General features: G+C 38.4%; 1 protein-coding gene across 7 annotated transcripts in view; it reads left to right on the plus strand.

Annotated features, from left to right (window-relative positions):
• Positions 1–456: 456 nt before the first annotated feature.
• Positions 457–26750, plus strand: part of PAX8 (paired box 8) — a 42255-nt gene continuing 15961 nt past the window's right edge. For 4 of the 7 annotated variants that reach the window (XM_077469576.1, XM_077469580.1, XM_077469582.1 and 1 more), the window contains exons 1-9: positions 457–539; positions 1943–2049; positions 17261–17311; positions 18339–18504; positions 20254–20454; positions 21685–21767; positions 22521–22646; positions 25390–25565; positions 25649–25769. In XM_077469576.1, coding sequence (XP_077325702.1) covers positions 2025–2049; positions 17261–17311; positions 18339–18504; positions 20254–20454; positions 21685–21767; positions 22521–22646; positions 25390–25565; positions 25649–25769 — 949 coding nt within the window. In that variant the 5' untranslated portion in view covers positions 457–539; positions 1943–2024. Of the gene's footprint in view, positions 544–1942; positions 2050–17260; positions 17312–18338; positions 18505–20253; positions 20455–21684; positions 21768–22520; positions 22647–25389; positions 25566–25648; positions 25770–26750 lie in introns of all 7 variants that reach the window. The other 3 variants (XM_077469578.1, XM_077469581.1, XM_077469577.1) reach the window with 2 other exon arrangements.

Below are 26750 nucleotides of genomic sequence, written 5' to 3' on the forward strand. Positions count from 1 at the left end.
CTATCTATCTATCTGTCTGTCTATCTATCTATCTATCTATCTATCTATCTATCTATCTATCTATCTATCTACCTATCTATCTATCTATCTATCTATCTATCTATCTATCTATCTATCTATCTATCTATCTATCTCTCTACCTGTCTACATATCTATCTATCTATCTATCTATCTATCTATCTATCTATCTATCTATCTATCTATCTATCTATCTAGCTATCTATCCTTTTATCTATCTATCTTTTATCTTGGAATCATATGTCATCTAGCATAGTGTAGTCCCTGAGAACCTTGTAGTGTAGGATGTGGAATCTTTTGAAATCAGCCATCCATGTGCAGTTCCCTCCTTCCAGCCCCCCTGAAGCACCTGCAGCCAATCAGTGCTGTGTGTGCTGTACCAGGCAGCCCTGAGACCCCCTCCATGGGATAAATCCTCCCCCAGACCCTTTGCTTGGTGGACAAACTTCGTGTAAAGTGTGAGGGTGAGAGGTCCTCCAGAGACAAGACACAGCTGGGAGCATCCTCTGTCTTCATCATCTGTAGGTCCTGCCTCTATATACTATCTATATGTCTGTTTGATCTATTTTTTTTTTTTTATCTATCTGGCTATCTGTATTTATTGCATGCCTTCTTTCTTTCTATTGGTATTTAGTTTGATCTCGTGCCAGTTTATCTAAATGTTTCGGTGTTGTAATGTATCTATAGCTGTTATGTATTGAATTTATAATGTACCTTTATGTGCTGCAAAAGAGCAGGCAGGTGGGATTCTTTGGTGGGGGAGAGGAGGTTTTCTATGATCTCATCCTGTAGTTGATTTCCAAATGATACATGGAGTTGTTACCACTATCCGAATATTGTAAGTCAGGCTTTTAGTATATGTGTCATTTATTGGGGTGTCTATGCCTTTTGCCCTTCACTGAGTGTCTGTTCATCCTGACCTATGTACCACTGCCCTTGCACCCCATGGAGTGCCTTGGCCACTCAGTGTGTCTTTGACCCCAGTCCTTTGCGGAGTTTCTGTACCCTCTGCACTCCTTGGGGTTCCTGTACCCCCTGCCCTCCTTAGGATTTCTAGGTGTCCCCTGTCTTTTATGAGTTCCCTGTACGCTCTGTCTTTTATAGGTTTTCTTTTCCCCTGCAATTCATGGGGCTCCTCTACTCCTGTCCCTCATGGAGTTCCTCTGCCTTCTTCCTGCTATGGGGTCCCTCTGCTCCCTACCCTACGTGATGGTTCTGTGCCCCTTGCCTTCCATAGGGTTCATCTGCCCTCTTCCATCTATGGGGCCCCTCTGTTCCTTGTCCTTTATGATGTATCTGTGCCCCCTGCCGTCCAGTGGGTTCCCATGCACTCTACCCTCCCAGGGGTTTCTGTGCCCCATGCTCTCTATGGGGTTCCTGTGCTCCCTACCCTACATTGGGGTTCTTGTGCCTTCTTCCTCAACGAAATTCCTATGCGCTCTACCCTCATTGGATTTTCCGTACCCCTTGCCCCCAGAGGGATTACCCCCCCTCCCTCTCGTTGGGGTCTCTCTGCTTCATCCCTTCCATGTGATTCAAGTTTCCCCTACCCTCCATTGGGTCTGCTATACCCCCTACCCTCCATGTGGTTCCTGTACTCCCTAACCTTAATGGGTCTCCTATGCCCCCTATACCCTCCACCTGGTTCCTGTAACCCTTAACGTCCATGTCTCTCCTATTCCCCTACCCTCCATGTGGATCCTGTACCCCCTAACCTCCATGTGTCTCCTACTCCTATGTCCCCTACCCTCCATGCAGTTCCTGTACCCCCTATCCTCCATGGGTCTTCAATGTCCCCTACCCTCAATGTGATTCCTGCACCCCTAACATCCATGGGTCTTCTATGTCCCCTACCCTCCAGGTGATTCCTGCACCCCCAGACCTTTGTGCCCTATACAATGAGTGAATGGTGTCTCCTCCGCAGGTCGCCTGGCACAGTGGATCTCCTCCACTCTTCCTATTGGACTTATCTGAGCAGGACATCGTCCCTAGGACAGCTCAGGACTATGCCTCATACCAGCCTCCGATCCGGTGAGTAGAGCCCTGTCTATGGTGCTGTACACCCTCAATACATAGACCTCTCTGTAATAATGATGTATAGATTATGGTGTATATAACGTCTATTGTATCAGAGGAAGCAAATGAACTGAACAGCAGCTAGATTGGACCCATTATAACACTATTGGAGCAACCTGTACTGAAGAGCTGACAGTCTATTTGGTGTAGATGTCACATATGGGTGGCACTGTGCCGGGGACACCCTACTACCTGTGTCACCATTGGATCTGTGTAGATATCCATTTATAATTATAGATACAAGCTAAGGGATGAGGAGTGATAGGGATCACCGACTGCTGATCGGCTCTTGTATGCTCAGATCGCAAGAAGTGTGACTGTACAGCGATCTCTCTATAGGAAATGTAAAACATTTGCATCTATCTATCTATCGATCAATCGATCTTATTAGGGGAATGATTTGCTGTTTCTGGTTTAATGTGATCTGTCTGATGACCACAATATCTGTGGATGTAATCTGGATGTCGGCTCATTTAATATACAATTCAGATCGGACATTTGCTCTATCCAATGGAATCGTATCAATTGCTGTTGTCTGTTCACCGACTAATGTGTAGATGCCCAGCGATGTTTGATAGATCCAGGCGATGTGATGTCCTGAGAAATAAGGAAAGGCATTTGAATGGCTGGATGATAAAGATCGAACAAATGATCTTAAATTACAATCCTATTGAACATCAAACGATTTGTGTCCATCAGATCAGACAGTGGGAGTGTCACCCCCCTGCAGGTGGACCTACACATGGGAGTGTTATCCTATGTAGAGGTGGCAGGAGAGCAGGGCTGAGTGTACCCAGGGGCTGGTGTGTGGGTGATGAGTGTTTGGAGCATCTGCCCTGTGCTTGTTCAATTATCACCATTCACTTCTGTTTATTCCTATCAACAGCATTGTCCTCATTTATCCACTGCTCCCTCCCCTGTACACATCATCAATAAATCTGCAATTATTTCCAGTGTCTCTATATCCCCCTGTATACCAGGCACAGCCATTTCCGATTAGTACAACATTTTTATGATCTGCTCAATCTCTACCACTGTGCTGTAATAAACACACACATAAAGACCAGATCGTACCACCCCTGACTGTCAGATAATTGTATAGCTGCATGATCATTCAATAATATCATCTAAAATCATAGAATACAGGTATACCAGTGTAACTTGGTGCACTCTAATTAAAAAAAAAGAAGAAGAACACGCAAATATATATATATATATATATATATACTTTTTTTTATTATTATTAGGAATCCCATGCGGGCAACCCGGTGGGGACAGTGGTTGGCGATCTCCATTAGAACACAAGTTAATTAGCAGATAATTTGCCCGGGTGGCCGGGAGGGGACGAGCCTTGTTGTGTCCCCTGACAATGACACTTTAACAGCCCTCCTGATGGATGCAGCTTAGGGGGAGATCAGACAGGGAGGGCCGCTTTGTTTTTATGTCATTTCAGTCCGTGGATTTGGTTTCTCCCTTTTAAAGAGGATATTTGTATTATTTTGTGTGGGGAGGTGGAGGGGGGTCATAATTCACAGACTAGCCATGGCACAGACATGCACATCTCCCTGTGTATGCCAAGAGATAGGCATCCTTCCCGATGGATCCATTAGTTCATCTGTAAATAATTAGCAAGACGTTTACATAAATATATATAAACATTATTTGTATTCTATAATACCGGATTGTATTCTGTGTTGCCCTTTCTCAAATTTTACGGATATTATAAAATGCTAATATATATCTTTATATATACATATATATATATTTATATAGAAAGAGAGAGCGAGAGAGATAAATAAATATATAAATAAATACACACACACACACACACACACACACACACACACACACACACACATATATATATATATATATATATATATATATATATATATATATATATATATATATATATATATATATATATATATAGATAGATAGATAGATATATAGATAAAGATAGATAGATAGATAGCTATATATCTATAGATAGATATATATAGATATCTATATATATATAGAGAGAGAGAGAGAAATCTTGAGCTATCTATCTATCTATCTATCTATCTCTGGGGCCCCATTCCCATTAATCGGCAATGAATCTGTTTAGTTGCATCCCAGATCCATTTATGTGTAATGGTTTTATTGCTAAGTGATACAAATTGTGTCAGATTTTCACAATCCTAAACCAAAAAAAAAAAAAATCACAGAGAAAATACACAATATTATCTATGTAACAAAAAACATCATGTTTATAACATAGTTATATTCCAAATACTTGTACACCGCTACCAGGCATATCTTTCATGAATCTGTCTGTATCATTGTATATGTCATCATATAATGTATTATATCCGTCATTATGTTTCACATTGTCTATTATTTTACATTGTGTTATTTACATATATTCGTTATTATGCTTTAGGATCAGTTACTTTATTTCATATTATTTAACATACAGAAGATATAGATTTGATGCTCTATAAAACTACATTATTATATATTTTTTCTTATAGGTAGATTTTACATTATAGCGCATTGCTCTACACATTAGATATCTATATCTATAGATATATATACACATCTATATATCTATATAATACTGAAAAATATATTGTATATGACATTACAATGTGAGTGTTAGAACTACTCATTAGGATGATGTGAATATAACTAAACGTTTTGTTCTTTTTTTTTCAACCGTGATTACCAATAGATACTTATAGCATTAGTAAAGAAAACCTCCTGCAGGCAGTAAAGGCAAACTATCCTTTTCTGCGTCTTCCTGCACACTATACACGACACATAAACACACATGCGATTTCACACCAACTTCAGGGGAAGGATTCACACATGCCCCAATGAAGGATCATACATTCTAGATAGTTTCTTTTAGAATTCCAAAAAAGAAGATAAAAAAGGAAAATGCAAAATCATTTGCAGAACATCAATGTTTTAAAATGGTTTACAAATACAACAATAAATCAGAAGTCAATTAAACCCATTTACCATATTGAACAATAATATATATATATATATATATATATATATATATATATATATATATATATATATATACAGAGATAGATAGATAGATAGATAGATAGATAGATAGATAGATAGATAGATAGATAGATAGATAGATAGATAGATAGATAGATTATGTTATAAACTAAGATTATAATAGTCATAGTAAAAAAAAAAAATTACTTTTTTTTTATATTGTGCTGAACTATCCACTACCAATCGATTTTAAAGGACAAGGCACTTAATCTGCATGTGTACCCATACACATCCTCTCCCATTCGTTATTTTTCACCATGTCCATCAAAAAAAAAAAAATGCCTGCAAGCAGAACTGTGCACATGTGCATTAGAAAGGAAGGTTAGATGCAAGGGGGTCATGATAATAGAAATATTTAAAGTTTGGTGGTATGCAAGCAGATTTTGGCTTCATACGTTTTAATGAATGGTTATTATTATTATTATTATTATTATTATTATTATTATTCAAAACACTGACATAAAAATATAGATTCCATGATACAATAATTAATTTTTCTATTATCACATGGTGGCATGGCTGACAGTTTTCAGGTTTTCTCTGTTCTGAGAACAGGAATGCAAAGTATAAGATAGCTATACATATTTGATTTTGTTTTATAAATATTAACACTTGAGCTGCTGATATATTTTATTGTATTCATTGTAATGACACATTTCAACTCCTAAATATTAAATACAATAGTAAAGCAGATACAATACATAAATATAATCAATAAATATTTATTTATTTTAAATACTTTATGTATTATTATTATTATAATACAGAATTTATATAGCGCCAACAGTTTGCACAGCGCTTTACAACATGAGGGCAGACAGTACAATTAATATAATACAATATAATACAATACAATTCAATGCTGGAAGAATCAGATTTATTTTATTATTAATTAATTAATTAATTTAAAATACAATAGATTAATGTAATACAGGAAACTGTACTAAAAAAACTGTAGAAAAATATCTATATATCTGAGACCTGAAACACAACTTTGCGCTTCAGCTTGTTACAGTAACGCACGATATCGCATGGCATGTAAACACAAGTTATATGCGGCAGTGCATTGCAATTAAATTGATTCTGAATGACACCACATTACACTGAGGCAATGCAGCTCCAACACACATGCATTAAAGTGCACCACAATGCATGTTAACACACTACATGCATCATGGTGCACTGTGTTGAAAAAAATGCTGAAATGCCCATTTTTTGGTCTGTTCTTATGCATTGGCAGCCCTGCCCTAATGCTACAGACATTAAAGGGGTTGTAAAGGTAAATTTTTTATTTTCTACATAGCTTCCTTTAAGCTAGTGCATTGTTGGTTCACTTATCTTTTGCTTCGATTTCCCTTCTAAATGTTTTTTTTTCTTTGTTTTCTTTGTCTGAATTTCTCACTTCCTGTTCCTCCTCAGTAAGCTGTTCAGTAAGCTGTTCTGGCTGACTAACCACCAGCTCGAATGATGGTGAGAAGTTTACTGAGGAGAAACAGGAAGTGAGATATTCAGACAAAGCAAAAAAACATTTAGAAGGGAAATCAAAGGAAAAGGTAAGTGAACCAACAATGCACTAACTCAAAGGAACCTATGTAGAAAATAAAAAAATTACCTTTACAACCCCTTTAAGCAATGAGACAATGCATGTTAGAATGCATGCATAGAAGCAAAAAAAAGTGTGAATGGGCCCTAATTGTAAAAATCTTGCTGGTGTGTTCCTGTGGACCTGTGCTTGGAAATATGCTGCTCTGACTTTGGGGGTATCTAAATTCAGACAGTTGTTTGCTGAAATTTCACATACAAACAAACATTCATAGGCATTGCTTTTCCCATTTAGTAAATAAGAGAGAGGGCATTCCAATTGCATTGTCAGAGAGGTCAATACCTAGCAACCAAGCTTATGAACACAGTAGACTGGGCCCTGTATGTTTACAGAATTATTTAACACATTTTGCAGCTAATAGTAAATGATTATTATTAATATTAATATTGTCATCATCATCATTACAAATAATAATGCTAAGAATCATCCTCATGACAGAAACATTAATATTTAGGCTAATAAATATAATAATAATAATAATAATAATAGTAATAATAACAATATAAAAAATATAAATGGTCACTTATTCCGCCATTGATGGCAGAGTGGGTAATAATGGCAGCAGGCAGGATTATTACACAGGCAATCTTGTGCAGGTCACAGAATGATAATCCACCCTTTCCAGGATCTCTACTGTCTATACACAATATAATTACAATGACACATCCTATATAAACATACTACAAAAGATTATACATAAATACCGACAAAAAAATACAGATTCAGCATAAACATATTAACGCAGGCACATCCATTCTGGGGAGGCGTTGTGCTTCATAAATCCTAATGGATTTATGAACTTTAGACAGTTTTCATAAATAAATTGCTTAATATGTCCCCATTCCCTTAGCCAGACTGTAAAAATCATCATCATCGGTCTTATAAGAAACCAATATAGTTTTAAAAGGTGTAAATAACTTTTCTTTATATATAACACAACAAATGAAAAAAAAAAAAATTATGAAGATTTCATCATTTATTTATACAAAAATGGCCAATCACAAATACACAGGCTAGCTACAACTAGTGAGATTTTTGTTGCTTTTGTACAGCCTTGCATGGAATGGAGATACATTTATTAACAATGTTACATGCATGCGATATGGCGCATCATCTAGATTTGTAGCCCCTGTTCACACCGGTGTGATTGGACAGTTCCAAATCGCATGACAAGTCGCACCCCATTGTCGGCAATGAAACCGTTCAAGGTGCCAGGACTCATGTCGCAGACTTTGAAAAAGGTTCCTGTACTGCTTTTTGCGGATTTCATTGTGACTTGCAATGACTGCTGTTATATGAAGTCACAAGCTGAAATGAAATCGGCAGTGCAAATCGCACTGATGTGCGGCTTTGAAATCAGGCTGAGGTAACAGGATTTCGAAGCTGCACCGGTGTGAACGGCTAAAGCTGAACTTCAGGGAAAACTAAAAACTACCCTTGTAGATCCCCAAACACTCCCCTTTTCCTTCCACACTGCAAGAGTAATGCCGCATACACACGACCGGACTTTCCAGCAGACTAGGTCCGACGGTTTTCCCTACTGACTTTTCAGCGGAGTTCCGATGGACTTTCCGAACAAACGGACTTGGCCACACACAATCACTCGGACTAGCACACAGACCAACAGATTTTTCCACCGGACTCGAGTCCATCGGAAAGATTTGAAAACATGTTCTAAATCTAAAGTCTGTCTGATTTTTAGACAGCAAAGGTCCGATGAAGCCCACACATGATTGAATTGTCCAGCAGATTTGTTCCGTCGGACCTTTGCTGATGAAAAGTCCGGTCGTGTGTACATCATTACATGCTCATTTTTGTCCAGGATTCCATTGAAAAGCAGCTTTACCTACCTTATCCCTTGCCCTCCTGGAAGCCAGTACTCTCTTCTTCAGTCTTGGTTGTGGATGATCCCTTGGCATTCTCACTTACAATGAAGGACCGACAGACCTGCATTGTATGTGATGACATCAGAGTACCTGCAACCAAAGGTGCACCAAAGAGAAGTAGTTTCAGGGGACCAGTCAGAGAGAAAGATAAGGTAAGTACAACTGCAGTTAAAGGTACCCTAGACAAAGATGAGCATTTAATTCTGTGCACTGAGAATTTTGATTTGTTCCCCCTGAAGTTCAGATTTAAAAGAGAAGTCCAGCCAAAGCTCGTTTGGCTGGGCTTCTCCTATGGATCACAGGTCTGCAATTCGTTTTGCACTCCTGTGACCTGTTTTCAGCAGAGAGCGGACTGAAGTTCTGCTGACATCACAGATATCAGTCCAGGCACTGTGTCATCACAACATTGGAAATCTGGATCCACCTGGTGCCTGGACTGACACCCTTCTTAGCCTCTCAGCAAGCCGCTGAGAGCCTGAGACGGCCCGCTTCACCCCTCCCCAGCTCAGCCCTCCAATGAGTGAGGAGGGGGGCAGAGCAGAGAGCCGTGACTGCAACTCTCTGCTTACGGAGCTGTAAAAACCGAGCAATCAGTGCTGTTTGATCGCTCGGTTTTCAGTGCAGAAGCGACGGGGGACAGATGCTGCCTCTACCCAAGTAAGTATAAAACTGTAATAAGGCCATATTTCTCTTTTAATTTCACATTCAATAATGCAAAGAATCCTGAATCGGTTTTAGAAATAATTCAGGGACCCAGTCCCATACCCTCAATATCTGGTTCACAACCCCCCCCCCCCCCCCGGATTAAATTGCTTGCATAGTCCTTGTAATATTATTTTTAATAAACATGTAAAGATCCTGATGTAAATAATATCATCAATATGTGTTATTGTTTTCAAAACTGTATTTCTGCATGTAGTTTGTAGATATATATGTATACAAGGGGCAGCCATATTTGTTCTTTATATACACAGGGGTTGATTTGCTAAAACTGGAGCAATTTGGTGGAGCTGTGCATGGTAGCCAATCAGCTTCTAACTTCAGCTTGTTCAATTAAGCTTTGGCAATAAAATCTGGAAGCTTATGGTTTTCTATGCAAAGCTGCACCAGATTTTAGGCTGGATTCACACCATTGCGAATTGGATGTGGTATTGCTGCATCCAATTCGCAATAGCGGGAGATTTTCACCAGCTCTCTATGGAGCCGGTCCACATATCTTTGCAGCAGGTCCGTTGCGTTTTGCAGAAAAACGATGTGCGTATTTTGGTCCATTTCAGGTCTGAATTCAGCCAAAAATTCGGGCAGAAATCGGACCTGAAATGGTGAACCAGCACGCACCGGACCCCTGTTGGGAGCCACATGCGGCTCATATGTGAACCGAGCCTAACACTCTCCAGTTTTAGTAAATCACCCCCAAATCTCTATTTCGTGATTTGTAGTGCTGCACGATGGTTGTGCTTTACTGTTCCTTCTCACAATGCAAATCACTGGGTTTGATTTACTAAAGGCAAAAAATGCTGTTGCACCTTGTAAGGGAATTTTCTCAAGAGCTTAGAGAATGAGATGAAGCTCTGCTGACTTTCATCATCCAATCATGTGCACACAAAAATGCTGTTTTTCTATTTTCTGTGCACCTGATTGGGTATTCTTTACACAGTAAATTTTCATCACACTCACTTAGCTCTGGGGAAAAATTTCCTTGTAAAGTTAACAGCCTATTTGCCTTTAGTAAATCAACCCCAGTGAGTCAGGCAACGGTTTGGAAGCAAAGCATTCCCTGTGTGGCCGATATCTTATCTGATATCTTATCTCAACAATTGTTAAAGATAACCTGTACTGAGATAAACATGGGGTCTGCCACTGGTCATAGTTCTCTGATAATGCTAATGGCCTGGCTAACTTTGGTGCAGTACTTTCTCTGTCACTGACATGCAAAAAGTATGCAGAAACAAAAAGTCTGGGTTAAGGCAGCCCATGTATTAGTCAATTGTTTTATTTGTTCAACTGGGGGGGGGGTTAGTGAAAAAAATTGACCCAATTTCCCCATCCACACACTTAAGTTGGGTGATCAGCATTACAGGGTATAGCCAGCAGCGCTGATCGAGCAGGGAAAATCCAACAGGGTGGCAGCCTCTATACTGCCTCAATACAGGCTTCCTTCAGGAAAAATAGAGTTATAGTGATGAGCCAATAAGAGCTCCCTCTAACGGCTACTCTACAAATCTTTATATACACTATATTACCAAAAGTATTAGGATGCCTGCCTTTACATGAACTGTAACCTTCCTGGCGGTATAATTATGTCTGATTTTTGAATCTCAAAGCGGTACATTGTTTTGCATGGGCATTTGCCATTTTATATTGTAGGCCTGTAATTCTTAGTAATAACACACTTAAATCTATCCAAACAAGAGTCTAGTAGACATTCTGGGCATGATAAAGTTTGAAACAGGAAATCATAAATTATAATATAATAAATAACTATAAATAATTATAAAAAATAATACAGGCATACCCCATGTTTAAATACACAATGGGGTTTATTTACTAAAGCTGGAAAGTGCAAAATCAGACTGACTTCTGCATAGAAACCAATGAGCTTCTAACCCCAGCTTGTTCAATTAAGCTTTGGTAATAAAACCTGGAAGCTCATTGGTTTCTATACAGAAGTGAGCCTGATTTTGCACTTTCCAGCTTTAGTAAATAAACCCCATTGTGTACTTAATAGTTGGGTATGCCTGTAATATAATACTAATAAAATGAATTTCCCCACAAATCACTATTGCTTAATTCTGCAAGTGTTTTTATTCACTATCGTTGTTTTCTAGCTAGTCTAAAACCACTTTTGACGTAAAGGGACACTTTTAAAGAAAGTAATATATAATACTGTATATATAATATAAAACTGCATGCAGGGCACTGGACAAAGCACTAGGGGCAAAAGGGATGTGAAGTGATTTGATACAGTAATGTAATCTTTAAGATCTTTAAGATTACAGTGTACTGTATGTGTTATGTTTTTTGTACTTTTTGAATTTGCCACCAGACTCCACCCCATGCATCGCAACGCTTGTAGAGAACAGAGCCCAGCACACAGAGCATCTGGCGGATGATCCAGCGGGGGGACATCGCAGGATCCTGGTGACAAGGTAAGTAACCTGGACCAGGATTCTGCAATGCAATCCCAAGTGTGGCTCAGGGTGATCGATAATGGTACTGAAATTTAACCACGGGCCACACTCAGGAATACTGCCAGGAGGGTTAATGGCATCCAAGTCTTAGTCTGTAGGGTTTAATATTGAGTTGGCCCATCCTTTACAATTAGATCAGCTCTTCTGGGAAGGCTGCCCACAAGGTTTAGGAGTGTGTGTATGAGAATGTTTGACTATTCTTCCAGAAGTAATTTGTAAGGTCAGGCACTAATGTTGGACGAGAAGGCCTGGCTCGTAGTCTCCGCGAGGTGTTCTATGGGGTTGAGGTCAGGACTCTGTGCAGGTCAGTCAAGTTCCTCCACCCCAAACTCAGTCATCCATGTCATTATGGACCTTGCTTTGTGCACTGGTGCGCAGTTATGTTGGAACAAGAAGGGGCCATCTCATAATTGTTTCCACAACGTTGGGACCATGAAATTGTCCAAAATTTCTTGGTATGCTGAGACCTTAAGAGTTCCCTTAACTGGAACTAAAAGGCCAAGCCCAACCCCTGAAAAACCACCCCACACCATAATTCCCCTTCCACCAAATGATTTGGATCAGCGCACAAAGTAAGATCCATAAAGACATGGATGAGCGAGTTTGGGATGGAGGAACTTCACTGGCCTGCACAGAGTCTTTAACTCAACCAGATAGAACACCTTTGGGATTAATTAGAGTGGAGACTGCAAGCCAGGCCTTCTCGTCCAACATCAGTGCCTGACCTCACAAATGCGCTTCTGGAAGAATGGTCAAACATTCCAATAGACACACTCCTAAACTTTGTGCACAGCCTTTCCAGAAGAGTTGAAGCTGTTACAGCTGCAAAGGGTGGGCCAACTCAATATTGAACCCTACGGACTAAGACTGGGATGCCATTAAAGTTCATGTGCGTGTAAAGGCAGGTGTCCCAATACATTTGGTAATATAATGTGTATAATACAATAACATGAAATATGGGTGAGTAAGCTTGGAAATAGCTAAACCCCCCCCCCCCCCCCAGCAACACCCCAAGTGTCATACCCACCTGTGTCCATTCCTCTGTGTGATCTTTGTCTATCCTACTGGAAGCAACATTAACCCCAGAGAGGGGGAATTAACTGAAATGGTTACTTTTCCCTATATGGGGTAAATCAGGGGGTCACTTTAATCTAAACTCTTTAATTTTAGCAATAAATATGGAGTCAGCGGCAGTACATTATATTTTATATAAGCATTTAATCCTTGTAAAATAAATAAATAAATTAAACCTTAGGGAGGCGCCAGGAAATCAGGGCCAGCTGGAAATAGCAGGTCCTTTCATAGATCATCAAGACGGCTCATTATAGTCCCAACATGGCCAGCTAGCCAGGGCCTCATCAGCATGCTGAAACTTGTAGATTTTTAGCGGATATATTAATTGCAGTTGTTGGTATTTCCAGTTGGGCAGTTATTATCAGCTTTGTCCGGGAATTGGTAGAAGGTAAAGGGTGAACATTCTATAGACACGGGAAATATATTAAAGATGGGCCATTGACAGGCAAGTGTTGCAAAGCAGTGCACGTCCATTGCAAGAGCCAAGTTCAGTCATCTAGAGCAACCAATCAGATTTAACTTTACTGAAGCAGTACATCATGAGAGGGGTTTTGATTGCTTGCATAAGCCCATTATGGTTTATTTATGGTGTTTCATGTGATTTTGTCCAGTGTGAGTGCCATTATGTGACTGTTTTTTTCAGTGTGGCCCTTTAGCGCTGCACTGCAATATCCATGATGCCTATTGCATTGGTAATTGGTAAAATATGTGTGGAGAAGAGAGGTTGTGAGCTTCGTTGAAGGGTTTCTTGTGTCGTGATCCATCCTTCATATACTATGTAAAATCAGAACTATTCCAGCATGGTGGATTTGTTTTGCCTTCCCTTGATGAACATTGGGAAAGACTGAGCTTGATAGATGTGTTTTTTTGTTTTAGGACCTTATTAACTATATCACCTGAACATCAAATTTTTATTTTGCTTTGGTGTCCTGATGTTACTTGTGATCATTCTTGGCACACATACAGGTGATTTACCTTATCACTTGCATCAGCCTTCAATTTGTGACACTGGTGTACATGGAGGACATGCTTCTATAGGATTTAGTGAAGCCCACAGACACTGACATAGACATCCATTGTTTTAAATGGAGCTTGTTCGGAGTCTACACTTATCTACAGAGACTGTTTGGTTAACAACATGAATTTGAACCAAAAAGGTGAACCCGTTTACACTTTGAATACTCAATCATGTGCAAGGGAGTTAAAAAAAAAAAAGAAATTTTGCTTATTGCCATATATTTGAATATTAAAAGTGTTTGCAAAATGGCTCCTTGAGCACTGCCACTATGTTTAAACACAGATCATTATACACCCCTGAAGAAGCCATGAAAATACCAGGTGAAACATGTTGGGTGTGGTTTTTGGTGGGTAAAAATTTTAGTTGAAGAGAAAATTGAAAGCTGTGTAGAAGCACATCTGTGGAATATTGACAAAGGAAAGAGATAAAGAAATGGAAGTGAACAAGTTAAGAGATTACAGATAGTTAAGATAGTAAGTTATATAGCAACAATTAACGTTTCCCTCTGAATTGTGGTGGCTGATGAATGTCAGTGTATGCTTAGGAGGAATTCAGCCATGAAATGTGCATTGATTGTGTTAAATTTACACCAAACTCTGGTTTAAAAAATATATTCTATTCAATATATACTCTTAACTAAAAAAGTAGCTTATAGTGCTCTCAGCCTCCTCCAAATCTCCAAATTACATTTTCTCTTGGTGTGATCTGACTTTCTGGCTACGTTTGGAATATAGTCACCCTCTATTGCTCGATCCTGAGATGGACTATGGACTATGGGATTTGTAGTGTACATAGAGCAGTGCACATGGTCACATCTAACCTCTACAGCCTGTTCCAAACATACAGAGGGGGTGGGGGTATGGGCGTGTAGGATGCTACAAGGAGCCCAAAAAATAAAGTAAGAAACAAGTTGATGGAAGATAGGTTGCAAGGCGAATAAGTAGTGGATGTGTATTTTTTGAAAATAAGGCTGTGGTGAATTTACAAAATCAATAATTGGTCATTTAAAATGGGGTAAATCTGAAAAGCGATTGGACAATCAAATATATATGAAAAATATGACAGCCTGCCATTTGGACTGGGATGGGGCGATGGAGGGGACCTCATCTAGAGGTATTCTCCCTGTTTCCTCAATCTGCGCATGTTTACAGTGTCTCAGACTGACACATTGGATTTGAGGAGAAAACATTTCACACATACTGAATGGGGTCAGTAGGGTCTTATCCATTTGTTGTTACATTGTTTGCCTGTAAATTTTGTGCTCGCTGGCGCTAATGTTTGAAGTCGCATACACTGCTTTGTATGTCACTGCCTACAACCTAAGTTGTGAAATTTTACTTGCATTTGCTTATTCTTCCCTTTTTTATGATGTTTTCTTTAATCCTTTCTCTCTCTATGCATGGGAGACAACTGTACCTATGTATCATTCCCACTATGTTTTGTATAACCCCTATTTTTTATTGGGAAAAATAATTTAAAAAAATTGGAAAAGGAAAAATATTGCAGATGAGCTGTTTTTTTTTTCAATTAAAGATTGGTAAATTCTGATATTAGGTAAAAGAAAGTATCAGGTTTAACCTTTGTACATTTAGGATTTTAGGGTTAGAATGGGTGGGGCTGGTTAAATGTTAAGGGTTCATTTTAGTTGATGGTTAAGTGTTTAAATAGGGGGGAGGGGTATTATGGGGTGTTATAATGTAGAAAGTACTTTTTTTGCTACTGTTAGAGGAGCTTTAGATTTGAGGACTTATTGATCCATTGATGATCCATTGATGATTAAGTCTAGTAATTGCAGCTAATGTCTATGCGTGCACGTAGTCTATTAAAGGGGGGAAAAAAAACTGTGCTAATGAATAATTAAAAATAAACTAAAATTAGTACTCTAGTAAGTGTAGTCTAATACTGCATGCACTCATATTGTTGATTCAAAAAGCAAAAAAAAAATCATCAATGCAGTCCTCTCTGGACTTCATCCTCGGGGTCTTATACAATGGAAGCTTGCAATGATCCACCTACTAATGAAATGTTTGAACCAGTCTGTTTTATGTACCCTACACACCATTAGTTTGTGTATAACATCTGGAGCTGCATCATGAAAATCCTAAACAATGCTTTAACTATTATCTGTGCAAAATAATAAGACATCCCCGTCACACGTTTCTAACTGGCAAGATCTGTGAGGCTGCTTTTTTATTGTTATTAGTTTTCACTTTCATCATCTTTATATCTTCGTAATTGTGAACACTTGCAGGTAGGACCTTCCCAACATTTAAGTGGCTATTACTATATGTTAATCCTTGTAATTTGTGAAAGAATTGGATAAAAATATGAAAGATTGTGATAGTTACCCTTGATAAAATGATCTACCAGGAATAGTACCGAGTGCTTTGACTCCATGGAGCTTATATGCCGATGACAGGCTGCTCTCTAAAATGAGATCTTGTATTAAAATGCCAAGAAAAGATTGGCCCCATTGCACAGATATTTTTGTTTGGGCGTCAGAAAAGGATGTCACATTGGGGACAGGAAACACCATTATGGCCTCTCTAACTATTATCTTCAAAAAACGATTCCTGTACTTTTTTTGTACACTGCAAAGACAATAATGTTCTTCATGAGAGAGTGTCAAAGATTGACGTAATTCTGTTACAGTTGCTAAAGGGTATCATAATACTGTGGTATACAGTACCTCTAAGTTCATTATTTACGAGAGGGCTTAGGAATCAGATATGTGATAGTAGGTAGACAAATAAACCCTAAGGCCATGTACACACAGGTGCTGGAAGCAGGTGCACATCCAGTGCCTTACTGCATACCTCTACACTTAAGTGTCCCACTGGGAGGCATCCACAGCCAAAAGTTGCAAGGTGGAACTTTTGCCAAAATATTTTTCTATTTTTCTGTAGTTGTGGTGAATAAACTTGAACTTCTATTGGGTTTTAATTGCTGTCTTGTGTCCCCATTAGAGGGAATTCACTTAAATTCCACTTCTGGTAATAAGTGTGTTAGTGATATTCTTCACTGAGCACTCATTTACACTGACCCATCAGGCTGAATATTAATAATCAGGAGCAGTGTTTTTCAGTTCCAATTACACCCAACAGGTCATGTCTTCAAGGATCCCATCATCCTGTACTGATAACTAAATTCATGTTCTAGACTGAACTTTGGGGACTGTGGAGAATGTCACAGGAATATGGACTAAGTGCTTCCTTTGGATAGTTGTGTATATAATCTAAGAATTTTATCAAGAAATCCCAGTCTCCTATTACTCCACAGTAACTTTTTTAGGTTGATTTTTGTTGTATCTAAACACTTCATTTGTCCACAGAGCTCATCACAGAAGGAGGCCGTACAGGACCTGTCAGCTCACTGCATATAGGTCAGCAGTTACATCTCTTATTGCTGTGTGCATTATACAGGGTCACAAACCTACAACACGGGTGGCTCACATGTAGATTCATCTTTACAAATGTTCTGTATAGTACCTTCCATCCATTTACAATGAAGATTATAGGAAGCTTTTGCTATCGTGTAGAGTTTATGGGAAGGTACTTGGTAATTGGCAAAGACTTAAAATGAAGTATAATTATACAAATAGGACATTTGTATGATCTTTTGGGGCTGGATAGACTTCAGGAGTGATGGAGCCACTAAAAAGTTTCCTGAGCCTTCCCCAAATTCTTGTCAACAAAAGCTTATGTCCCCATTTAGCTTGAGCTATAGTAATTCCCCCACCCAGTGACTGGACAGTGAAAGGAAAAACATGTCTAGAAACAACATTTCTTGGATCCCATGCCAGCTTGTCATATGTTTACATTTCTAGATATTTAGTCACATGATCATTAATGAAATTAGGTTTTAGATCTCAGGTTGGCCAAAGATCATGTGAAAAGGGGGGTAGATACTTAGTCACATTCTTAGGTGCTGTGGGTTCCAGGATCATCGGGTTCTACCGTGAAGGCCTTTCATGACTTCTATTACCTGTTATGATGTTGAGGGACATCTTATTTGATCAGTTTTTAATTGCCCATACCTGATCTTCTTATTTCCTTCCTCTCCCATCCTCTCCATATATATTTGTTCAAACAGTCATTTTATTGTGCAACCAATAAAAGATCCTTTGTGAGTGTCAGGTAGTCCCATTTATTGGTCGTATTAGAGAAAACTGTTTCTGGGTCCACATGATTTTCCTGCCAAATTACATGCTCTAGTCTTGCCAAGGGAGATAAATAAAGCACATTTGTAGATTGGAAGTATTCGGCCATCTTTTTAATGCCTAGTACACACATTATCATTAGGTGTCTTAACAGTGTCTAGGCAGCAGACTAATATTAAATAAGACACAAAATGGTATTCCTTTCTATGTGTGAAGAATGATCCTAATATCACCCTTGATTTTCTTACAGGTCATGGTGGTCTAAATCAACTAGGAGGAGCATTTGTAAATGGGCGGCCCCTCCCAGAAGTGGTGAGGCAGCGCATTGTGGACTTGGCCCACCAAGGCGTGCGCCCCTGTGACATCTCTCGGCAGCTGAGGGTCAGTCATGGATGTGTCAGCAAGATTCTTGGCAGGTAAGGAGCCAGGGAGTAAGTCACTATTGGAAGCAGAGTGAAGTGTTCACCTAATCCCCCTTTGTATAGGAGAGTGTTTCCACTATAATACTTTAATCCTCATACATTGATAATGTCTATACTAGTGATATGGTAGAAGAGCCCTCACCACACAACCAAAATGGAGATGAGTTGAGTGTTTTTTATTCTTTGTAATAGCTTAAACAAAACATATTGACCACACACATCTTGACTTTATACAGTCATTTTCATTTATAGTAATTGTATCTTATGAGTGTTCAATCCCCATACATGGCTCAGTAAGCAGTGTGATGATGTGAGCATCACTTGTGATGGCTGGAAGAGGATCAGACTATGTAGAGAGTTACAATGATCACAGAGAAAAAGTCTCCAGCTATATGGAAAAAGAGAACAGACCTCTCATTGCATGTGTGCTACATCTACATATTGATTAAACTAAGGAAAGACTGTCCCAGTGCTCTGGCAATGTAAAACCATTTTGGCGTAGATCCAAGAGATAGCATTCACCCAATGCAATAGTTTTTTTTAAGTAAAAACAAATTATGATTTTCAGTAAAGGTAAAATACATTTTGGATTTTTAATTATTATTTTATTTTTATTTTGGATACGGTAGAAGAAGGTTAAAGCCATTGTATCTCATTAGGGAGATTTCCCTTCACTTCCTGCCCTATAGACTCAACAGATGAGAGGACATCTTTTAAATCTGAAGGGAATCCCATCTTAATTGTTATGGGAACAGGTGTTCCCATTGAAAGATTTCCACTCTATTCCTGTTATGGTGACAATTCAAAATCCACAGGGTAACATCTATAAATATCAATGGAGTTCCTAGACTTTTATTCTAAGTAAATTAATGTATGAATTAAATTATTAATTGATTTTTTTTTTCAATGTATTAAATTTGTTTAATTATTAGTTAAACAAGTACATTTTGCCACAAGAAAATTGAATGTTATACATTATTATTTTATTATATTTTTTAAATGAAATTACTTTATTAATATAATTAATAATTGAACAAGATAATTTTATTATAATGATATAATATGTAAGGCCTTATGAGGGATTTTATGTTTTCAAATGTTTTAAATAAGAACTATTTGTGCTGTCTCTTAGTGAACCTTCTTCCAACTCCCACTGTCCACTGCAGACATAAATCTGATTGGTTAGTTTGTAGCAATGTAGAAAGCTTTTAATAAATAAGAAATTATTTGCCGCCCAAGAAGTCAGATGATTGTACATTGCTAATTACAATGCAGCCAGGGATCCGGATGTTTTTTTAATATTCCCTTTACTAGATAAGACAAACAAATTGTCTCCCACACACATACACATCCCACATAGTTACTCTATGTCCTTGTCTAAATATACTTGGACAGTACTTGAAGCAATGAGCTAGAACAGTGCTGTCATAAAAACTGCTTCAAAATAAATGACATTGGTAAAAACATATTTATTCATGAATGAGTAGTAATAAAAAATGATCAGATGCTCTGATCCTCCCCAAATTCATCCAAAATAAAAAATAAAAAGTTGGGCTTCAATTTACAATATTAGAAGAAATATGGTGAGCACTCATGGCATCATTCTAATACGCTCTACATTTTACATTTACCCCTATGTACAGTTATTGTGATTATGCATACAAGTCTGACTTAACTATTGCAGTGTTGGGGCAGGGGGGAGACTGATGATTTGGGATAATTATACCTTATTTTGCATTGGAGTAGGTACTATGAAACGGGCAGTATCCGTCCAGGAGTCATTGGTGGATCGAAGCCCAAAGTTGCCACCCCAAAAGTGGTGGAGAAGATCGGCGATTATAAAAGACAAAACCCCACCATGTTTGCCTGGGAAATCAGGGACCGGCTGCTGGCAGAGGGAGTATGTGACAATGACACCGTACCCAGTGTCAGCTCCATCAACAGGTATAATAAGGTTACACTGTAGACTTAATGTTAATGTATATATCTGTTTGGGAAGTAGTGCACATTTGATTGATGGAGTTGTAATAATATATATGCCTTGCTGTCATTATTTCACTTTAAAATGCAATTCTATACAATGCACACAAGTGCTAGTGTCGCTGCTTCTGTTCTTTCTTATGAATGTGTATATATATCAAAAATTTCTTTTTTTATTTTGTTTTTTTAGAGTGGGTGTGTCCCTGGTGGGTAGAGTTTCTCTCTCTATTTAAAAGCTAGGAAATTAAAAATTTGACAGTTGGCACAAGAAAATAATTTTTCTTCACTTCCTGTTGCATCTTCTTGACAGGCGATAAAGGGAAATCCACACACTGGGACACAGAAGCAAACAATATACTGATAGGGATTTTAACCAAAAGTTTTGACTTTAAACTGGCCATGCATGTTACAATTTAATTATGCAGTTTCCTTTAGGTTTATCAAAATAACATAATGAGAGAGCCTACCTAAGCATAGTCATTGTAGTAGAGTAAAAAGTACAGTCATATTGTAACATGCATGGTCAGCTTAAAGTGACTCCATCGCTTTAAGAAAAAAAAAAAAACCATCCCTACAAAGAAAGAAATTGCTACTTACCTGTTCCATTGTCCACACTATCTGACACCATAGGAAGTGTCAAATGCTGAAAATTCTTCAGAAAGCTTGGGTCTTTGATGCAGTACATAATGGGAGCACAATCAGTATGTGGCAGCTAAATATGAATTGCTTTCTTTTAGGGATAGCTTTATTTATTTTTTTCAATTTTAAGTACTGTTAAGCTGTCAATATAGACATATAGTGGAAATTTCTATTTTACATTCAAGTAATTTTTTATTTGAGTAATAGGGTTGGATATTACATGAAACACGTAATAACTAGGACCAAAGTGGAACTTAGGCAGATTTTATTCATGGAACATTAAAATTAAGATCTATAAGTGAGGGATTCTAGCCACAGCAGTTTGAGCCAACTGGCCATTAGTAACATACAAATAGGCCTTGATTATCTTTGAAATCTCACTGAAATTCATAAAAACATTAACAGACAAGCCGTAATAATGACACAGTATTATAGTGGTGTTGAATGGAATAAAGCCTAAAATTTGATTAGGAAGATTGTGTGGAAGGAAGTGGTGATGATGACATATTTGGTAATAATATCGCTATTAACGAATGTCTGCTTCTGTCTCTACAGAATAATACGCACCAAAGTTCAGCAATTATTTAACTTACCCATGGAGACCTGTGTGAAATCCTTAAGTCCAGGACAATCTTTGAGTAAGTCAGCCTACCTTGTAATAGAACTGTGTAATGATCATGTCTGATGGGGAGGTCACAATGGGAGATGTGGTGTCCTACTTCCTTATAAACTACGTAGGTGTAGTTTCTACAGAGAGTAAAAATATAATGCTCATATTCAGTTCTTAGACTATTAGAGGTTGATTTACTAAAACTGGAGAGTGCAAAATCTGCTGCAACACTGCATAGAAACCAATCACCTTCCAGGGTTTTTTTTGTCAAAGCTTAATTAAAGAAGCTGAAGGTAGAAGCTGATTGGCTACCATGCACAGTTGCTCCAGATTTTGCACTCTCCAGTTTTAGTAAATCTCCAAGTGTTCACATTTGTATAGTAAGTTTGTGAAACATAAGCACAAATCAGTTAACTAAATAGGCACCAGTAGAGTGGCTGGTAGTCACCCACCACCTACTCATTTTCTGCAAAAGTTCCTTGGACCTGGGCACGCAGTTTGTTTGGTCAGGGTGGTAGTTGTTTTTGGCGGGTATTATATCTAGACCAGGAAACCAGTAATGGTTCCTGTGTCCAGTACTGCAGGGAGCTCACACTCAAAATTCAGATTAAAGCCCATAACACTTGGGATGGATTTCTGCAGAAGGGAAGCAACCCCAAACAGCCAATACAGGGATCTGTTCTGGGTTTGGAAAGTTATTTTTATTTTTAAAGCCAAGATTGAGGTAAAAGTTTTTTCTTCTTAATATACATGGATTTATCATTTGTCTTCTTTTTGACAGTCCCCAGTTCGGCTGTGACTCCTCCGCAGTCACCCCATTCTGACTCTCTTGGTTCTACATACTCAATCAGTGGATTGTTGGGGATAACACAGCCAAGCTCTGATGGAAAACACAAACTGGATGACAGTGAGTTCAAGGACTGATTCCTTCCATATTCTCTATGACTTGTTCTATTATATGTTGTATACTGATTAAAAAAAACACCACTGCAATAATCAATATCATCAATCAAAAACCTGATTCCATTTGGCTGTACTAAAGTGTCCAAAAACAAATTTCTAATTGGTGTTAATGATTTACAGAGTTTAATTGTTGAAAAAAATGTTTTTTTTTTTTTTCATTTGGGTAAAGTAAGGGAGGGTTATAACCACTGTCAGTTTTTTTGTTTTTATTTGTTTGCTATCTGTGTCCCCATTGGAAGATATCCCCACTTTTCTGGAGACAACACACAATTTGGGATTTTCTTTTACTTTTATTTTCAATAATAATGGTAAATAGGACAAATACAGAGGGTGAATCTCCCTAAGGGGGACAAAGGCAGCTATAAAAGCCTGACAGGTATTCTAATCCAACTCCACTCTTTCCAAAAGTTAAAAAATCCCTTAATTAATTGTTTATTTAAATCAAACCCAATAATTTCCATAATTCCATATTTAGATTTCTATGCATTATGCTGTTTAGAGAACTGATCCAAAAAGGCAGAAACTACTCAAAATTGGCTATTATATTTTTACATTCATTAACCCCTTCAATACAGGGCACTTATACACCTTCCTGCCCGGCCAGTTTTCAGCCTTCAGCACTCTCACATTTTGAATAACAATTGCGCGGTCATGCAACAGTGTATCCAAACAAAATGTTTATTATTTTTTCCCCCCACAAATAGAGCTTTCCTTTGGTGGTATTTGATCACCTCTGGGATTTTTTGCGCTACAATAAAAAAAGAACACAAATTTTGAAAAAAAAAATGTTTTCTTCGTTTCTGTTATAGTAATTTGTAAATAAGTACATTTTCTATTTCACTGATGTGATGAGGCTGCACTGATGGGCACTGATGAGGCACTACTGATTGGCACTGATGAGGTGGCACTGATGATGTGGCACTTATATGCAGCACTGATGGGCACTCATAGGTGGCACTGATAGGTGGCACTGGAGGGCACATATAGATGGCACTGATAGGCAGCACTGATCAGAGGCTGCTCAGAGCCCCTGGCAGCAGGCAGCACTGATCAGAGTGATTGGACACAGCTGATCACGTGGTAAAGAGCCTCTGTCAGAGGCTCTTTACCTAGATCGGAGGTGCACACCACACCACCGATCACTGTGCTGATCCTGCTGGACGTCATATAAACTGGGCTTGACAGCTGAGTTTTTCTGTCCACTCTGTATAAAGATGGCCATACACTATGCAATCTGATTGTATATTGTGTGTTTAGTGAGGAGGGTGATCTCATTTAAAAAATGCACAGTTGGGAATGGGTGGGTAGGTAGGCGGGTGGATGATGCAGGGTGTGTGCTAATGAGGTCAGCTGGTCAACTACTTCTTGTATCATGACCTATAGTCTGTTTAGGAAGTAAGTCAGAAGCAATAGATACATTTGGAAACATGGATGAAGACAGTAAGGTAAGTGGTCTGTAGATTTAATGGGAAGCTTTGATATTTTTGCAAAAAAAGTACATAAATGCTATATTGGTACATGGGGAGATGGGATTTAGAAACCAAAAAGGTGCACAAAGGTGAACTTATCCTTTAAATACTGCATGCCTGGACCACTACTTAAATACTGTACGCATTTAATTATTTATTTCCTTCTGTGAATTGAGTTTTACACCTTTTCATGCGGTATTTACCGAGCATTTTGAAGGTTTTGTGGTAAATACCGTAACACATTATAGTGAATTATATGTATTCAGACACCTACATAGCGCATGTGAGTTTCTTTTGTGAATGGTTCATATTCCTTGGTAAGAATAAGAGGTGGGTCCTAACTTTGCTGCTATGAGCAGCAGCTCTGCTTTGCTGCAGCTTTCATAATTCAGCACTTATCTCTAAAAAACAGTGAGGATACAATTAGAAGTTATATGGAACATGCTGAATAAACACCCATGGATGGATTGAAGAAAATCTGAAGCCAATAAAAGGGTTTTGGTTAAAGTGAATGCAAAAACTCAAAGCAGCTTGATGCAGGTCAGATGAAACTTGAAGTAACTCCATGAGCAAATGAAATGGAGCTCAAAGCATCTCTCAATAAGCCCTATACCAGGGATATGCAATTAGCGGACCTCCAGCTGTTGCAAAACTACACGTCCCATCATGCCTCTGGGTGTCATGCTTGTGGCTGTCAGAGTCTCGCTATGCCTCATGGGATTTGTAGTTCTGCAACAGCTGGAGGTCCACTAATTGCATATACCTGCCCTATACCAACCAATCTGGTTTCAGCTTTTAATCACTGGAAAACAAGGACTCTGATTGGTTGGAATGGATAATAGCTCATCTTTAGCCCTGCTTTTCAAAAATCATCCTCTTTCTAAAGCAGTTTTGTATTATGAGCCGATAGCCACTAGTTTTGGGCTGTTTCACAGGTTACATTTTAATTTCTGCTTCCATTGAAAGACATAAACATCCCTTTTGTAATTTTCAAATTCAGTAACAGAGGGTTGTACCATTTTAGCCATCAATAAAAGTAGAAGAAGGCTTGCGTGCCTCAAATGCTTGCACTATGCTATCTATTTGGTTAGCTAATAAATAGAATCACACTAGATCCAAACTTCTACTAATTTTTAAATCACTACCGATAAGATGATATCCATCCTTTTTTCTACACAAAATTTATTAAGTAACCTTTATTTTGTTTGTTGCTCTAAGGTGATCAGGACAGCTGCAGGCTCAGCATTGACTCTCAGGGTAGTGGAGGACTGAGCCGGAAACATTTGCGGACAGAAGGCTACATTCAGCACCCTTTAGATGGATTGGAGTGCCCCTTCCAGAGGCAACACTTTCCTGACTCCTACCCCTCGGCTAGTCACAGCAAGGCAGAGCAAGTGAGTGCAGCCAAAGATTATGCCATTGCTGTCATCTTATACACTCTTCACTGAAGGTTAACTAACTGTCTTCACATTTAAAGGCTCACTATCCTCTACCCCTACTCAACAATGCAATGGATGATGGGAAATCAGCATTGGCCTCTTCTAATGCCACACTCAGCAGGACCCTGTCCTCGCACCAGGGGTACTCCACTCTCTCAGGTAAGTACTCTGGCCAAGGCTGGAGCTTGTCATGTTCATAATAAAGTCCTCTTGTCTTTTCATTCTTGAACTAAAGCTGAACTCCAGACAAAGATTTAAAAAAAATCCAATAATGCACTTACATATTCATTAAAAATATATAAATCTATTTAAGTAGCTTATGTAAGTACTTGAGGAGAGGGACAAATCACCAGTCTGCTACTGCTCCTTCACTGTCCAATCAGAGGCTGGGGGCAGGGAGATGACCACACTTTTTTATTTACTGCAAGAAAAGAAAATTCAGGTCACCAACTTGTCTCTGTCATCTTGTAGGGATATGTAAATCTCATGAATAGATGGCCAGATATACAAATATTTGGGATGATTCCAAATATGTATATCAACTGTATATTTAGCGGTTTACCCAGAGGTAAGTTTCAGCACTACCAAATTACAATGAAAGGAAAGCAAAGACTTACAGTATATACGGTAATAGGTTTATAAAATAATGTTTATAAGATATTAGATAAGTATATAAAGAAAACTATACACAATATTACCCAAGATGGTAAAAGGTCAGTTCACACAAAAAATTATATTTCAGTTTCAATAAGTTTAGGAGGGGAAACCACGTTCAAAATTATGATATCTCTTGAGGACGATATTGATGAGATCTGTACATGAGTTTCTGGGTCTGCACACCTGAAGTGACCATCACCAGAAGCTTCCATTATATGTTTAGGATTTTTTATTTATTTTGTAAGGAATGCATCAGGAGTCTTTGACACACCAAAACACCCAATGATGGCAGGGAGATCTCACTGTTGGGCTATCTAAGCCAGGGTCTAACTCTTATAGGCCCAACTTCAGCCACAACTTTAGGAAAGGTTAAAATTTCTGTCAGGATTTTCATTGCTCTTTGACTACACGGGAGGGATTCTGCTTCACTTTCTATAATTGTTACACCATGACAAAAAAAAAAAAAGAGAGAAGATTTTTGAT

This window comes from Lithobates pipiens, unplaced genomic scaffold (assembly GCF_037356315.1).
Source record: "Lithobates pipiens isolate NorthernLeopardFrog02 unplaced genomic scaffold, aLitPip1_a1.2 Scaffold_8, whole genome shotgun sequence".
Classification (NCBI taxonomy): Eukaryota; Metazoa; Chordata; class Amphibia; order Anura; family Ranidae; genus Lithobates; species Lithobates pipiens.